Here is an 18,707-nt window from a genome sequence, read left to right as displayed (position 1 = left end):
CACACACACACACACACACACACACACACACACACACACACACACACACTCACTCTCCCCCCTCTGTTACCCAACTAACAATTCCTTGATACTTCAGTATGTGTTCTCTCAAACCACCTCTTCTTTTAGCCAAGGTGAGCCATAAATTTATTTTTCCCCAGTTTAGTATTTCTTAGTATTTCCTGATCAGTTACTTGATGTACTACTCTAATTTTCATCATTCATCTGTAACACCACAATTCCAAAGCTTCTCTCCTTATCTGAACTGCTTATCATCCCTGTTTCACTTCCATAGAAGAATACACTTCAGACAAATACTTTTGAAAAAGACTTCCTAGCACTTAAATTTGTACCAGTTTTAACAAATTATTCTTTCAGAAAAATTTTCCAGTTGCTTCACAGTCTGCATTTTATATCCCCTCTACATCAACCATAAACAGTTACATTCCTGCCCAAACAGTGAAACTCACTGACTACTTTTAGTGTCCTGATTCCTTATCTAATTCCTTCAGCATGTCCTGATTTACTCCCTCTGTCAGAAATGTTCCTGGACAGATTTCTTTATCTGCGTTTGCACTACTAAAAAGGAACAAATGATGTTTTTATGTTACCTGATAGGTGTGCATCCTCGAAACGACCTTGGCCATGTTTCCATGTTATCTCACTAGGTGGCAGGGTTATGCTTAGCAACACACTGTTTGGGTTCTCGGCACATTAGTTACCATGACACAAAGGATGTGATTGTGAGCAAAGACTGAACATTAAGTTCTGCATTAAGCTCAGAAAAACTCATAGCGAATGTGGACAATGATTAAGCAAGCATATGCAGGCAAAGCACTTTCAACAAGTTGAGTTTTTTGAGTGGCACAAAAGTTTCGCAAAGGCAGAGATTCGGCACAAGACGATCCGAGAGCTGGTGATCCATCTACAGCACGCACCGATGCAAACGTGGAGTGTGTAAGGTAGTTATTGCAAGAAGATTGTCACGTAACTGTGCATGCGATATCAGAAGAATTTAAATTGAATTGTGATGTGTGTGTCATAATATTTTATCCACAGATTTAGGAAAATACGACACTCGTCCCTCACTCACTGACAGACAAACAGGAAAAGGAAAGATGAAGCATTTCTGCTGAACTACTGGGCAGAGCCAGACATGAGCCCACATTTTTGTCAAAGATTATAGCTGGGGCTGAAAGTCGGTGACCAGTATGACCTTCACACGAAGTGTCAGAGTGCCGAATGGAAGAGTACCGTATCACCAGCCTCAAAAAAAGTCAAATGGCAACTTTCGAGAACAAAGACAATGTCTATCATATTCTTTGATAGTAAAGGATTAGTTCACCACGAGTACGTTCCTCCAGGTCAAACAGTGAACCAAACCTTTTATGTCTAAGTCTCGAAACGTTTGCGACAAGCAATTCAACGTCACTACCCCAATTGGTGGCATTCTCAGGACTGATTCTTACTGCACGACAATGCGAGGCCCTACGCTGCTTTATCTCTCACCGAATATCTGGCTAAACATTCTGTTGTCGCCATCCCACACCCACCGTATTCATCCGATCTCTCACCTTCCAATTTTTTCTCGTTCGGTGAGTGAACGGGCAACTCAAAGGAAAGCTCCATACAGACATTCAGCAGGCTGTGGCAAATGAACTTGCAAGCAGCACAGTTGAAAATTTCCCTGCTCGCTTCCGAGACTTCGAGAAACACTGTATAGAGAGCCGAGGAGACTATGTCAATAAACCTAGGATCGTTAATTGGTAAGTGCAATTTTCTGTTTTAAAAAAAACTTGTCCTGAAAATTTCGTGACAAAGGGAGTAGTTTCCCTATGTTGCATTTCCCTCAATTTAGCTTTGTCGATGTCCATCTTTGCTATATCATGCACCTACATCTACCAGCACTACAGAGATGACTGGTCGTTGCAGCACCACAGGCCCCCACCAGCCTCACAACCACATACCAACACAGCAGATAATCAAAACACATTGATCCATTTATGAGTTAGCCTCTAACAGACTCTGTGGCAAGGAGTGGTACCCACATCAGCGCCAATGGAACTTAAGTTGTCATAGGCAACACTGCTTTCACAACACTATACTGCACCTGCCAATCCCATGTCCAGCACACCGCATAGGTAACTTAAGCGAATGCTCAGCAGCAGGTATGCAGTTCTACCCACGGAGCTACAACAGGGTCTACTCCTCACAACATCCAGAGTTCCAACCCCAGCACCAATCGCAAAGGATTGACACAGCCGCACTACCGACGAGCTTCTGGCAGTCGCAACCAGAGCCTTTGCCCCCACTGGCCGTGCTCTACGCTGTGCTCCTGGGGTGGTATATCCTGGCTGGACTTCAGACTTTGTGCCAGTGTCAAGCATTTGCCTTAAGAGACAGACATTTATTCTGAACTTAGTATAATTCCTGTGTTGCGCTGTTTGTGTGGTGTCACCGCCAGACACCACACTTGCTAGGTGGTAGCCTTTAAATCGGCCGCGGTCCGTTAGTATACGTCGGACCTGCGTGTCGCCACTATCAGTGATTGCAGACCGAGCGCCGCCACACGGCAGGTCTAGTCTAGAGAGACTCCCTAGCACTCACTCCAGTTGTACAGCCGACTTGGCTAGCGATGGTTCACTGACTATATACGCTCTCATTTGCCGAGACGACAGATTAGCATAGCCTTCAGCTATGTCATTTGCTACGACCTAGCAAGGCGCCATATTCAGTTACTATTATGAACAGATAATATTGTGAATCATGTACCGTCAAGAGCAACGATCATCATAAATGGATTAAAGTTAAGTATCAACTGGCTATGTCCGCTTTCTGAATTCTAATTCCTTGTCATGTTCCAGACCTCACGTCAGTATAGTCCTTCCCTCCTCAAGCCAGTCTGCATGAACTAAACGCGTGCATTTCGGCCTCCAATAGTAACACGGTGTTGGCTCTTCAGCCAACCCAACAGTTTGAGACTTCCCCGACATAATAACTGCTTCCATGTCAGGTCAGATCATGTTGTGACAATATTTCAATGAGACAGCTACTCCTCATCTCCAGGTGCTGATTTTATAATGTGTTGCTATCGAAACATTACCCGACGTCACACCCGAGACTCATTGAAGCAATTCCAGTGTTCTTCACTGCAACATATGAACTAGTTACTTCAATGACATTGTTCTAGTGAATCCTAACTCAGTAAAACTGTATTTTCTTTCTTTGCTTGTGTGTGTGTGTGTGTGTGTGTGTGTGTGTGTGTGTGTGTGTGTGTGTCCATCAGACTTATACTGAACTGCATCACCATGGGTATTTATTTGTGTATTACTTTCAGGATCTGAGTTAGAAATAAAATGATGGTGATGGTTGTACTGCCTGGGGATCATTACTTGCAAGTGTAGTCACACTTGTTCACTTATTTACTAATTTATTTACTTATGTTTATTCATCAGAATGTTATCTCACAATGATATACAATTTTCCCAGGTAATACAATGCTGCCAATCAACAGGATATAATACACAGCATACCTGTAACAGGCTTTAACAGGATAGGACAGGTACCATACAGGGATACAACTGGTATTCGTCCATGGCCTACATTAAGGAATCAGTCCTGCATATGCCTTAGTGATACAGGAAAACCCACATCAGGATGGCCAGACAGAGCAGCTCCATCCCCCCGAATACAAGGTCAGTGTTCTAACAGCTGCACTGCCTCACTCGTTAATTCTCTATTGTGTAATGTTCCTTCATTTACACACACACTGTTTCAGGTAACTTGCGATATAAAACAGTTTCCTCTTTCAGAGCTCACACACTGAGTACACCCACTGATGACTCCTTCACTGACACTCTTGGTCACTATAATCTTGTAACTTCTTTTTGAGGTACTATCCATTCTATTCAACTGTTCCTCTAAGTCTTTTGGATCTCTGACTGAATTACAACGCCATCAGTAAACCTCAAACTTTTCGATTCTTCTTCCTGACCTTAAATTCCCTTCAAACATTTATCCCCAGTTTCCTTCACTGCTTGCTCAATGTACAGATTAATTAATATCTGGTATGGGCTACAATCCTGTCTGACTGTCTTCTGTACCACTGTTTTTCTTTTATGTCCTTCCACTATTCTATCTGCAATCTGGTTTCTGTGTAAGTTGTGAATAACCTTCCACTCCCTGTATTTTACCTCTGCTACTTCAAAATTTCAAAGACAATGTAAAAATCTTTCTCCAAATCTACAAATGTTATAAAAAATGGTTTGCATTTCTTCATTCTGTCTTCTAAGATCAGTCATAGTGTGGGTACGGTCTCAAGTGCTCCTATATTTCTCCAAAATATGAACTGATCTTCTCCGATGTTGGCTTCTACCAGTTTTTCACAGTTTTTCCATTCTTCTGTAAATAATTTGTGACAGTATTTTTCAAGCATGACTTGATAAACTGATAGTGTGATAATATTCACTCTTGTCAGCATCTGCCTTTTCTGGAATTGGAATTACTGCCTTTTTCCAGAAATCTGAAAGTATTTCACTCATATCTCTCACACCAGGTGGAATAGTTTCACAAGGATCTCAAAAACTCTAAGCGAATGTTGTTTACTCCAGGGGCCTTTTTTCTACTTGCATCTTTCAATACCATGTCAAATTGTTCTTGCGATATCATATCTACATCTACATCATGTCTCCCAGCTCATCTTTGTTTACTTCCTCTTCCCTTTGTATAATATTCCCTTTAGTGTTCATTTCCCTTGTATAGCCCTCTATGTATTGTTTCCACCTTCCAGTTTTCCATTCTTTGCTTAGTACTGGCTTGCCATCTGACTTCTTTGTCTTCATACAGCAGTTTTTTTTCCGAAAGTTTTCCTTAATTTTTTGTAGGTGCCATCTACCTTTCCCCTAGCCATGCATTACAAATAAAACACTATTTTCAAAGAAAATGCTCCTCTATGCAAAATGTTAGTACACCATGAGATACAATGAAAGTCTATTTCACTTTTTCATCAAAAAAGTGTGACCATTTTTACTTTTGGCAATTTTATTTTGCTGACAAATTCCACAAATTTATGAAATTTGCCAAGTACCTTTCAATTTATCAGCTTTATACTTAGGATGTACATTATTACAAAGGCACTGCATGCAAGGGTAAAATTCTGGACCAATCATTTGCTCATCCACAGTTAAATTGTACCTTCAACTATTTAACTACCCAACATCAAATGAATATTAATCCAGAATGAGATATTCACTCTGCAGTGGAGTGTGTGCTGATACGAAACTTCCTGGCAGATTAAAACTGTGTGCCCGACCGAGACTTTAACTCGAGACCTTTGCCTTTCGTGGGCAAGTGCTCTACCATCTGAGCTACTGAAGCACGACTCACACCCGGTCCTCACAGCTTCACTTTTGCCAGTATCTAGTCTCCTACCTTCCAAACTTTACAGAAGCTCTCCTGCAAACCTTGCAGAACTAGCACTCCTGAAAAAAAGGATACTGCGGAGACATGGCTTAGCCACAGCCTGGGGGATTTTTCCAGAATGAGATTTTCACTCTGCAGTGGAGTGTGCACTGATATGAAACTTGCTGGCAGATTAAAACTGTGTGCCCGACCGAGATTCGAACTCGGGACCTTTGCCTATCATGGGCAAGTGCTCTACCATCCCGAGTTCGAGTCTCGGTCAGGCACACTGTTTTAATCTGCCAGGAAGTTTCATATCAGTGCACACTCCGCTGCAGAGTGAAAATCTCATTCTGGAAACATTCCCTAGGCTGTGGCTAAGCCATGTCTCCGCAATATCCTTTCTTTCAGGAGTGCTAGTTCTGCAAGGTTCGCAGGAGAGCTTCTGTAAAGTTTGGAAGGTAGGAGATGAGATACTGGCAGAAGTAAAGCTGTGAGGATGGGGCGTGAGTCATGCTTGGGTAGCTCAGTTGGTAGAGCACTTGCCCGTGAAAGGCAAAGGTCCCGAGTTCGAGTCTTGGTCGGGCACACAGTTTTAATCTGCCAGGAAGTTTCAAATGAATAATAATCTTTTTTCTTCTTCTCCTTCTCCCCATGTCCCATGTCAGCACAGGGTCAACATTGTCACTAACGGATTTGGCATGGTTAGCTTAAGAGGTGCCAGATATCCTCCCAATCACTACTCTGTTACCTGTTGGGAAAGAATGTATGTACCCCAACTGTTTGCGTATGAAGTTATTCACATAAAAGACGTTGAAAGTTATCTAAACTTTTGTGAATCATCTAAATGAGGCCAGTCTTGTGTACCAGCCTGGTATTAACCTGGTGAGATTTGGGAAACCACTTAGAAACTGCATCCAGGCTGGGCATATACACTAAACTGCGTCGTTAATCTGCTGGGCAGATTTGATCCGAGGCCAGCGCACCTCCCCATCCCGGAAGTGGCACATTAACGCACACACCTATTTGGGTGGGTCAATGATGAAGGGATAACCATGACACAACTGCCTTCTTAGCTCTTTGTTAATAAGCTACCTGTGTCTTTTGAACATTGGTTTGATCTCTTACATCAAACATTAAGTTAACTAGTTTATGCAGTGAGAAAAATGTCACATATTTTAAAGTAATCAATATCCACTATATGGTGAAGTAGCAACCACCCTTTTCATGACATTGTTGCATTCCATCCTGAATTTTCCATTGTTTAATTTAGCCCGACTGCTTTTCTTACATCCTGTAATCCAGTGCTGTTTTCTTTTGATACTATTTGCTAATGCATCACTACACTCAGTGTTCATCCTACTTTCTCTTCTTTCCTTTGTTTCTTTTTTCACCTGATACAAAATGCAATGCATGCTCTACTTAGAAGCCACACTGTATCAACCATCACGGTTGTGCACAACAGATGGCTACAAGACCACACAGATTGTTGGTGCAGCACCTCATGTCCCACATTGCCCCCACCAATATCATTAACCCTATAACTTCAAATTGATCATTCTCCCTGCATCACTGTCGTGTATTCTCATGTAATTATTTCCCGCATCTTTCCTGTGCCACACAAACTCTTATCTCATTCTCCCAACCCCTCCCCACCCCCACCCCACTCCTCCTCCTCCTTCTCCTCTCTACTGCAGATCGCACCTACTAACTTCACCTAATCTGGTCATATCTGCCATGTCCCTTCTTCACACTTATGCACCTACAGACCACTAATCCACATTACAATCTTTTTATTTTTTTTTTTTCTTTGATCTCATTGTGAAATAGTTGGTTTTCACCTCTACTATCAGCGTAGTACCTCAAATTTCGTCTTATTTCCCCTTATTTCATCCTTTTTGTGATTTTTCCCATGTGTTTGGGTGTATTTTGCAAATTTATTATTATGTATTTTTATGAGTTTTTACCAGCACCATGGATCCTTGCTCCTTCCGTCTGCGTCAATACAGATAAGCTTTCTTATCCCTAGACAGAATACAGTCCCGGACACTGTTCCTGTGTTGTTGCTTAGCTCATGGAATCCCCCAAAATGACCTTACCATCAAATTACCCATCTCTAGCTGCTACCCTTCCTTCCACAGTGACCTCCATCTGTTCAGATTCTGCCAATCCTTACCTCTCACCAACACAGTCCTGCAAAACCATATCAATCAGGCCCAAACATCCTTGCAGTACCTCCTCTCCCTCCACAAAATTCTCCTGCTATACAATCCCAAACTACTGGATTGCATAACACACATCTAAAGTCTTGCCCTACAGGAACTAGAGCAACATGCACAACACCACCTCAAAAAACCCTCCACCCTGTTCATTTCCTACTCCTGCCTTGGACTGCCACTATCCACCACCTATACAACCTCCAACCATCCCACATGCCCCCTCAGAGCTGACAAATTCTGCAGATGTATCAGTCCCTTCCAAAGGCCTCACCTTTTGCCCTAATTCCAAATACAATCATGCACAACTTGTTACAGACCTACTCTCCTTCTCCCAGCCCCTACAGTGGAAAAACTTTTTCGACACCAATGCTACCAATAAGACTCAACTAAATACCAACATTGAACCCCGCCTTACTCAATTCACTCCTCCATACAACCATGATCCACCCCCACTGCACCCAAATCACCTCCTGTAAACTTTCCAGAATATCTTAACCTCGAACCTTGCTTCACCATCATAACCCAAATCCATCATCATGCAAACTAACCTTACATCTGCACAAAGAACTGCAGTCCAGTACCTAGAAAATGATCCCAACTTTATAATCCTACCTTCTGACAAGAGTTCCATCAATGTTGTCTCGAACTGCAAGGATTACCTGGACGAAGGACTCCACCAGCTGTCAGATTCATCCCCTTACCAACCCTGCCAGTAACCCCACTCCAGAAATCCAGCACGATTTCCAGTCTCTCCTCAAATCCTTAGGCCCACCCCAGAAACTCTCCGCAGAGTCAATCTCTCCCCTCACCCCTGCCACTCCCCGCACTCTTTCCTTCGACATGCTTCCTAAAGTCCATAAACCCAATCGCCCAGGATGCCCTATTGTGGACGGTTACTATGCCCCCACTGAGAGAATCTCTGTTCTCTTAGACCAACACCAGCCTATTACTCGCATCCTACCCTCCTATGCAAAAGATACCAACCATATCCTTCACTGACTCTCCACAGTTCCTGTTCCTTTACCATATGTTGCCCAGCTGGTCACTGCTGCATCTTTACACTAACATCCCTAATGCCTATAGCCTTTCCACTGCTGAACACAACCCTTCCCAATGCCCAACAGATTCCAAACTGACAAGCCCCTTCCTAGTCGCCTTGACCAACTATATCCTCATCCACAATTACTTCCCCTTTGAAGGCATTACCTACAAACAAATCTGTGGTACAGCTATGGGAAACTGTATGGTACCATGCTATGCCAACCTATTCATTGGCCATCTAGAGGAATCATTCCTAAACACCCAGAATTCCAAACCCTTCACCTGGTTCAGATTCACCAATGACTTCTTCGTGATCTAGATCAAGGATGAGGATCCCATATCCACATTCCTCCAGAACCTCAACACCTTCTCCCCATTCACTCCACCGGGTCCTACTCTCAACACAACAAGCCACCTTCCTCAAAGTTGATCTCTATGTCAAAGATGGCTACATCACTACCTTTATTCATATCAAACCTATCAACCACCAGCAACACTTGCACTGTGACACCTGCCACCAATTCCATATTAGGAATTATCTTCCACACAAGCTAGCCACACATGGCTGTATGGCTGTCACATCTGTAGTGACGAGCAGTTCCTCTCAAAATATACCGAGGGTCTCTTTGAGGCCTTTACAGACTATAATTACCCTCTGAACATTGTACAAAAACAGATCTTCCGTGCCTTACCTACCTAGTCACCCACCCACCACCACCACCACCACCACCACCACCACCAAAGTCCCACCATCCAGCCACAGAGGAGCATTCCCCTTGTGACTCAGTACCACCTAGGAATAACATTCTTTGCCAGGGTTTCTACTACCTCTCATTGTACCCTGAAATGGTGAATGTCCTTCCCACTATCCTTCCCACCCCTCCTACAATGGTATTCTGCTGCCCACCAAACCTACACAATATCCTCATTCATCCCTACACAACCCCTCCTGGCAGCCCTAGCCTCATGGGTCATATCTCTGTAATAGACATACAAGACATGTCCCATATATTCACCATCACCTACTCCAGTCAGGTCATGAACATCACCTATCCCATCAAAGGCAGAGCTATGTGTGAAATCATATAATCTACAAGTTAAGCTGCAACCACTGTGTTGTGTTCTACGCAGGCACGACAACCGACAAACTTTCTGACCACGTGAATGGCCACTGACACACAGTGGCTGAGAAACAACTGGATAACCCAGTTGCTGAGCACGCTACCCAACATGATATTCTTCATTCCAATGACTGTTTCACAGCCATATGGATCCTTCCCACCAACACCAGCTTTTCTGAACTGCACAGGTGGGAACTCTCCCTGCAATATATCCTAAGTGCCCATAACCCTCCTGTCCTCACCCTCCGTTATTCATTGTCCTTATCCATCTAGCCCCTTCTCTGTTCCCATTTCAGCACTACACAGCCCTCTATTCTACCAATGCACCCAGTTTTTTTACTTCTCCCTTTCCACTACCTCCTGACTACACCTAGCTGCCCTAACCTCTCCAACCTCATAACCTCATCTATGCACACTCCCACTAGCAACACTTTACCATCCCCCACCTCTACCCTGCTATCCCCCCTCCCCCTCCCACCCTTCTTATTGTGACCCGGTTACCCTTGCTGCTTGCAGTCTGGCCTTCAGCTGCCAGAGACTGTGGTCGTGATATCCGTAACACCACAAAAGACTGTGCTTATCACCTGACATGGCACCACAAAAAAGATTCAGACATCAGTCCCTATATGACACGGGGATCAAACTGCTTAGCATGCTTTGAAACAATATAAAAGGAAGATGCTTTGAGGGAGCAACTTACTATTAAGTAAGCTTTTTCTTTGCACCATACTATCTGTAGAGAACTGAGATAGACTGCATTTTTGTAATTTCCAGCAAGTTATGACAAGATTTGCAACGTAAGTTCAAAACCCTAAACATACCATTCACTTTTCTGTGAAGTATAGATAAATTATCATTCCATCCCATGCAGTGCTAATATTCACAACACAAGACGAATACAAAGACGCACTCACCTCTTTATCGATGCTTAGTGGATCCTGCGCATCATTCCAATCGTCGGGCACCTCCCACTCCTGCACATCCTGAAATGGAGTGTACTGAGTTACTATTGTGCAAGTCACAGTGTCCATTAAGTGATGTTAAGATTATGACCCAACTTTATATTCTTTCTACATTATGTAGCAAATAATGTATGAAGCACCTGCTCTATGTAATTTGATGCCAATTGAGATTAATAATTTTTTTTGGGTACATATGGGGGCTACCAAATGTAAGTTTTTGTGTTAGGTTCCCAAATGAACACAAAGAAAATAAAAAGCATGCACCGCAGCATAAAGAGGGAAAAGGTTGTTGCATTAAGCACAGACCTATGATTGTGTAATGAAGTATTTAGAGATGATTATCAGTTAACATGGAATTACACACAGATACTGGCAAAAGGAATGCCTTCAGCATTTTATGTTCTTAGGGTTCTATAATGTCCAGCCACACTGATGTTATCAGCTGTAAAAAGCACAGACCAGAAAGACTACCAATCACATTCTGGAAGGCATCGGTAGAGGTGTGAAGCCATACCGACTCCAATTCCACGGCTAGCTGTGATAAGTTTATCGGCTGAGAATCCACAGCACAAACAGCCCAAATGAGGTAATTCCATAGATTCTCAACTGGGTTTAAGTCTGGGAAGATTATAGAGACCACAGGTGTACTATCTTCGAACCACACATGTACACTGTAATCTGTGTGACACAATACAATATCCTGCAGGTAGGCGTCATTGTGACAAGGAAAACCTAACTGCGTGTATGTACGGATACAGTTCCCGAGGGTAGGTGTGTACGTGTGGCGATCCACTGTGGTTTCCAGAAAGACGAGATCACACAGAGAATGTCACAAAAACATTCCCTGGGCCACAATGCTCCCTTCTCCTCCCTGGACCCCTCCGATGATTGTTTCACGGTGTTTATTAGCAGACTTTTCGCACCGTAAGTGCCAACAACCGACAATCCAATGGACTACAAAATGTGATTCATCTGAAAAGGTCACCTGTCAACATTCTGTAGACATCCGGCTGTGGTACCAGCATGCAAATTCCAGCCTTCAGCCTTCATCACCAATGAATGGCAGTCGGCACGGGTTCATGAACTGAGCACTTGCTGCAGAGACCCTTATGCGACATTGTTTGTTGGATGGTCATTGAGGAGACGCTCTTGCTAGTTCTTTGGTTCATCTGTTACTCAATAGTTGCACATCTATTTGCCAGTACACATTTCAACAGCTTGCATTCATCTGTCATCTATGGTGCACAGTGCATCACAGCTGCCTTGGCACCGGGTTTGGACATTTATCATGCATGATGTACTTTAACATTTCACTCTTCATAGAGGGATGTTGGATTGTGTTTTCCATATGAACTAAAGGAAGGACATGGAGAGATTCAGAGGGGCACATTAGCATGTGTACGAATCTCTGATCGGTTTCCAGAGAGATTCGAGGGATGGATTAACCATTAACTGACTGATGGATTGATTGATTAGATTTATGACACTAAATGGTGAGGCCAGCAATCTCACGATTCCAAAGTTACTTGGAGGGGGCCCACTAAAAGCGCACAGATCTAGTCAGCGGGGCCAAACTATAAAATGAGGCCAAATCTAAAAACTGTAAAAACAGAGGGATAAAAGAGTAGTATTTGCACAGGGGAGTGGTCATCAGTCCCAGACCAACAAAACATGAAGAGAGGCCCCGACCTTGCTCCAGGGGTAAAGTAAAACCTTATACCTGAAAATAAAAACCACTTTCACATATGAAACTGAGGACCAGTTCAATCATCCATGAATCGTCTGCTAATATGAAAAACAAGGAATCCAGAAGGCTAAACTTAGTACGAAGGGCCAGAAGAGGGGGACATTCCACCAAGATATGGGATACTGTCAGTTTGGCTCCACAGACACATTGTGGGATGGCTCATTATGCAAGAGAAAATAATGGGTGAGCCTGGTATGAGCAACACACAGACAGCACAGGACAGTGGACTCCTTTCGAGAGGAGTGGAACGAAGAGCATCAAACTGCTGTAGTCTCCTCGATTGTGCGGAGTTTATAGCTGAGAGCAGTAGTGCACCAGATGTCATTTCACTTTTGGGCAGAAAGAGATTCGATGTGGATCAATGTATCTGCACCAGGAATCATGAAGGGGAATTGTGGGTACGTATCTGCCTCCTTAGCCAAATGGTCAGCCAGTTCATTCCTTGGAATGCCCACATGACTTGGAACCAAGAGAAAGATAACTGAGCAGGCAGGATGGCAGGTCATGGACAGCAGGGACCAAAAGATGATGAGAGTAACATCAGTCTGCGAGCTGCTCACTGAGTCGGTACATACTAAAACGCTGTGGAAGGACACCTGAGTAACAAAATGCAGAACCCTGTTAATGGCCAGCAGCTCTGCTGTGAACACAATACATGATCCCAGCAGTAAATGGTGTTCCAAGCCAGTGTGAGACATGAAAGCATATCCCACCTTATCTATTGTCTTAGGACCATCAGCGTAGAAGATGGTAGCATGCTGGAACTCTGCAAGGATGGAACGTACAAGGCACCGGAAGACTATAGGGCCGACAGAGCTTAGGACCCTGGAACAGATCGGTCCTATCTGTGGTCTAGGTACCATCCAAGGGGAGAGGGGGAGGGGGGTGGAAGGAAATATACAGGGTTATTACAAACGATTGAAGCGATTTCACAGCTCTACAATAACTTTATTATTTGAGATATTTTCACAATGCTTTGCACACACATACAAAAACTCAAAAAGTTTTTTTAGGCATTCACAAATGTTCGATATGTGCCCCTTCAGTGATTCGGCAGACATCGAACCGATATTCAAGTTCCTCCCACACTCGGTGCAGCCTGTCCCCATCAATGAGTTCGAAAGCATCGTTGATGCGAGCTCGCAGTTCTGGCACGTTTCTTGGTAGAGGAGGTTTAAATACTGAATATTTCACATAACCCGACAGAAAGAAATCGCAAGGGGTTAAGTCGGGAGAGTGTGGAGGCCATGAAATGAATTGCTGATCATGATCTCCACCATGACCGATCCATCGGTTTTCCAATCTCCTGTTTAAGAAATGCCGAACATCATGATGGAAGTGCGGTGGAGCACCATCCTGTTGAAAGATGAAGTCGGCGCTGTCGGTCTCCAGTTGTGGCATGAGCCAATTTTCCAGCATGTCCAGATACACGTGTCCTGTAACGTTTTCTTCGCAGAAGAAAAAGGGGCCGTAAACTTTAAACCGTGAGATTGCACAAAACACGTTAACTTTTGGTGAATTGCGAATTTGCTTCACGAATGCGTGAGGATTCTCTACCGCCCAGATTCGCACATTGTGTCTGTTCACTTCACCATTAAGAAAAAATGTTGCTTCGTCACTGAAAATAAGTTTCGCACTGAACGCATCCTCTTCCATGAGCTGTTGTAACCGCGCCGAAAATTCAAAGCGTTTGACTTTGTCATCGGGTGTCAGGACTTGTAGTAATTGTAAACGGTAAGGCTTCTGCTTTAGCCTTTTCCGTAAGATTTTCCAAATTGTCGGCTGTGGTACATTTAGCTCCCTGCTTGCTTTATTCATTGACTTCCGCGGGCTACGCGTGAAACTTGCCCGCACGCGTTCAACCGTTTCTTCGCTCACTGAAGGCCGACCCGTTGATTTCCCCTTACATAGGCATCCAAAAGCTTTAAACTGCGCTTACCATCACCGAATGGAGTTAGCAGTGGGTGGATCTTTGTTGAACTTCGTCCTGAACTGTCGTTGCACTGTTATGACTGACTGATGCGAGTGCATTTCAAGCATGACATACGCTTTCTCGGCTCCTGTCGCCATTTTGTCTCACTGCGCTCTCGAGCGCTCTGGTGGCAGAAACCTGAAGAGTGGCTTCAGCCGAACAAAACTTTATGAGTTTTTCTACGTATCTGTAGTGTGTCATGACCATATGTCAATGAATGGAGCTACAGTGAATTTATGAAATCGCTTCAATCATTTGTAATAGCCCTGTACATGGGGCACATTCCAGTGAGTGGAGATGGAGATCCTGACGTGAGGAAGTGAAGTGAGATGCATTCCAACTGGCAAAGCCATTGTTTTTAAAGAGGACAGCAAACACAGTTTGGTCAAGGAATCGGTGAACAGCAATTGCATAAATAACCAGGAGTTGGATCCATCATATTTGTAGAGACAGAAACCCCACTTCTGCAAGGAGAACATCAACATGACTAGTTTGAAAGGCACTGATAGCCAAATACGCACCCCACAATGATGAACAGGGTCAAGTAGTTTCAGAGTGGAAAGAGGCACTGAGCCATAAAACTGACTACCATAATCTAGTCTTGACAAAGTCAGAGCATGGTAAAGGTGGAGAAAAGTAGAACGGTCTGCACCCCACAATGTGTGAGCTAGGAGGTGAAGATCATTAAGTTTCCACATGCATGTAGCCTTCAGGTGGTGAAAATGTGGCAGCCACGTCAGCTTATCAAAAATAAGGCCAAGAAATGGGACTGTGCTACAACATCTAGGCACTAGTTGCCTACATAAAGGTCTGGATTGGAGTGTACTGTGGGTCAATGGGAAAATGCATAACCTACGTTTTGGAGGGAGAAAACTGGAAGCCATGGGAGAGGACACACAGAGGCCTGTCTGATGGTGCCCTGCATTACGATTAAAATGATGTCGGTTTGTGGGGGCACTCAACATCGAGGTCATCAGCACCCATACAATTTTGCAATCTTTCCTGTTCCAACTTGCCACTTCCTGAATTATGAGGAGGACAAAAAGAACACCCAGTCGCCGGGTGGAGAAAATCCCCAATCTGGCCAGTAATCGAACCAAGAACCATGTGATCCACAGGTAAAAATGCTAGCAATTAGACCACGAGCTGCAGGTGGTGCCCTGCAGCCAGCAAGATGCTACCAAGTGGTTGCTGCACCAGATCCAAAATTCATGAACATACAATGCCGGAGTAACCAGAGGCCCAACAGAGATTACAAGCCCACTGATGGCTATGAGAAAGAGTGTGACAACACAAAGGATACCATTCTTCTGAACATGAGGGGTGTTGGGTGAAGTCCCAACTCTAACCCGGAAGAGTTGACTGGTGGAATAAAAACCCGTGGATAAAAACTGGAACAGGGCCATGAAAGCCCCAGTCATGGAGGATAATTAAAATGTGATGGCACCAAGCTGTGCTGCAACAAGGTGTCTGTGGTTAGTAAAAGCCTGTCAGATTGCTGTTTCCAATCTGAGTAAATGGTCAGTTGTAAAGCATCCTTCCCAAAAGCCAGTATGATACAGGAATGAAATACCCTCAGATTCGAGCACTCACCATAATCGGAAGCTAAGCATCCTCTGTAGCACTTTATGAAGTACGTTCATCGGGCTAATCTGGCGGCAGCTGTCAATAGACATTGGGTTCTTTCTGGACGTAAGGATGGGAATAACTTTACTGTCTCGCTATTGTGAGGGGAAGACACTTGTGAGCCAAATGCAGTTGTAGACCCTGAAGAGATGTTGCCTCCTGGTAACATCCAAGTGTTGGATCATCTGATTGTGGATGAATGCAGGCTGTGAAGAGGTAACAGCTTGCAAAAACTTCAGTGAAGGGTTCATTATAGGGTTCAGCTTGGTGGAGGTGGAAACAGAGGGGGGTCTGTACAACTCTGTTTCTGCCTAAGAAAGGTAGCAGGACAATAAGAGGATGCAGGTGCTGTCATGAGGTATTCTGCAAGAACCAATGGACCAGTCTGCAGAGCACCCTGGAAATTGATTGTCACTGCGGCCCAGAAGGCTACGGAGCTTGGACCAAATCTGCGATGAAGAGGCATACGATCACATGGAGGAAACGTAGCACTCCCAACACTCCATTTTACTCTGCTTAATGAGGTACCCCCCCCCCCCCCGCCCCCCAAGAACCATGGACCTTGCCATTGGTGGGGAGGCTTCGGTGCCTCAACGATACAGATAGCTGTACCGTAGGTGCAACCACAACGGAGGGGTATCAGTTGAGAGGCCAGACAAACATGTGTTCCTGCATTGACAGCAATGGAGGAAAGAAATACAGTACAACAAGAAGGTGTAGCTTTGAGAGATGAAGTAGTGCAGGCAGCAGAGGATCAAGTAGGTAAAAAGACGAGGGCTACTAGAAATCCTTGGGTAACAGAAGCAATATTGAATTTAATTGATGAAAGGAGAAAATATAGAAAAGCAGTAAATGAAGCAGGCAAAAAGAAGAACAAACGTCTTAAAAATGAGATCAACAGGAAGTGGAAAATGGCTAAGCAGGGATGGCTAGAGGACAAATGTAAAGAGGCTTATCTCACTAGGGGTAAGATAGAAACTACATACAGGAAAATTAAAGAGACCTTTGGAGAAAAGAGAACCATTTGTATGAATATCAAGAGCTCAGATGGAAACGCAGTTTTAAGCAAAGAAGGGAAAGCAGAAAGGTGGAAGGCGTATATAGAGAGTCTATACAAGGGCGACGTACTTGAGGACAATATTATGTAAATAGAAGAGGATGTAGATGAAGATGAAATGGGAGATACGATACTGCATGAAGAGTCTGACAGAGCACTGAAAAACCCGAGTCGAAACAAGGCCCCGGGAGTAGACAACACTCCATTAGAACTACTGACGGCCTTGGGAGAGCCAGTCCTGACAAAACTCTACCATCTGGTGAGCAAGATGTATGAGACAGGCGAAATACCCTCAGACTTCAAGAAGAATATAATAATCCCAATCCCAAAGAAAGCAGGTGCTGACAGATGTGAAAATTACCAAACAATCAGTCTAATAAGTCAGGGATACAAAATACTAACACGTTTTCTCTACAGACAAATGGTAAAACTGGTAGAAGCTGACCTCGGGGAAGATCAGTTTGGATTCCGTAGAAATGTTGGAACACGTGAGGCAATACTGACCCTACGACTTACCTTAGAAGCTAGATTAAGGAAAGGCAAACCTACGTTCCTAACAGTTGTAGACTTAGAGAAAGCTTTTGACAATGTTGACTGGAATACTCTCTTTCAAATTCTGAAGGAGTCAGGGGTAAAATACAGGGAGTGAAAGGCTATTTACAATTTGTACAGAAACCAGATGGCAGTTATTAGAATCGAGGGGTATGAAAGGGAAGCAGTGGTTGCAAAGGGAGTGAGACAGGGTTGTAGTCTCTCCCCGAGGTTATTCAATCTGTATATTCAGCAAGCAGTAAAGGAAACAAAAGAAAAATTCGGATTAGGTTTTAAAATCCATGGAGAAGAAATAAAAACTTTGAGGTTCACCGATGACATTGTAAAGGAGTTTTGCTATTTGAGGAGCAAAATACCTGACGATGGCAAGGAAAGTATTTCTGAAGAAGAGAAATTTGTTAACATCCAGTATAGATTTAAGTGTCAGGAAGTCGTTTCTGAAAGTATTTGTATGGAGTGTAGCCATGTATGGAAGTGAAACATGGACGATCAATAGTTTAGACAAGAAGAGAACAGAAGCTTTCGAAATGTGGTGCTACAGAAGAATGCTGAAGATTAGATGGGTAGATCACATAACTAATGAGGAGGTATTGAATAGGATTGGGGAGAAGAGAAGTTTGTGGCACAACTTGACTAGAAGAAGGGATCGGTTGGTAGGACATGTTCTGAGGCATCAAGGGATCACAAATTTAGCATTGGAGGGCAGTGTGGAGGGTAAAAATCGTAGAGGAAGACCAAGAGATGAATCCACTAAACATATTCAGAAGGATGTAGGTTGCAGTAGGTACTGGGAGGATAGAGTAGCACAGGATAGAGTAGCATGGAGAGCTGCATCAAACCAGTCTCTTGACTGAAGAGTACAACAACAACAACAACAACAACAACAACAACAACAAGGTATCATGGAGACACTTAAAAGTGATAAGGTTGGTCTGCGAAGGGTATCATTTAAATCACTGCACTACCCATCAGTGGTCCCGGATAGTGACTGCTATGTCTTTTGTCCATCA

The 18,707-nt window shown here is 43.8% G+C and overlaps 1 protein-coding gene across 3 annotated transcripts in view; it reads right to left on the bottom strand.

The window, feature by feature from the left end:
• Positions 1–18,707, bottom strand: part of LOC124551294 (gastrula zinc finger protein 5-1-like) — a 199,352-nt gene that overhangs the window by 153,484 nt on the left and 27,161 nt on the right. For 2 of the 3 annotated variants that reach the window (XM_047126301.1, XM_047126303.1), the window contains exon 3: positions 10,696–10,764. The exons of the other annotated variant lie outside the window; for it this stretch is intronic. In XM_047126301.1, the coding sequence (XP_046982257.1) occupies positions 10,696–10,764 (69 nt within the window). The remainder of the gene's footprint in view (positions 1–10,695; positions 10,765–18,707) is intronic. 3 annotated transcript variants of the gene reach the window in all.

The sequence above is a fragment of the Schistocerca americana genome, chromosome 9, assembly GCF_021461395.2.
Source record: "Schistocerca americana isolate TAMUIC-IGC-003095 chromosome 9, iqSchAmer2.1, whole genome shotgun sequence".
Lineage (NCBI taxonomy): Eukaryota > Metazoa > Arthropoda > Insecta > Orthoptera > Acrididae > Schistocerca > Schistocerca americana.
Note: the sequence above shows the minus strand (reverse complement) of the source record. Positions and strands in the feature narration are given on the sequence as shown.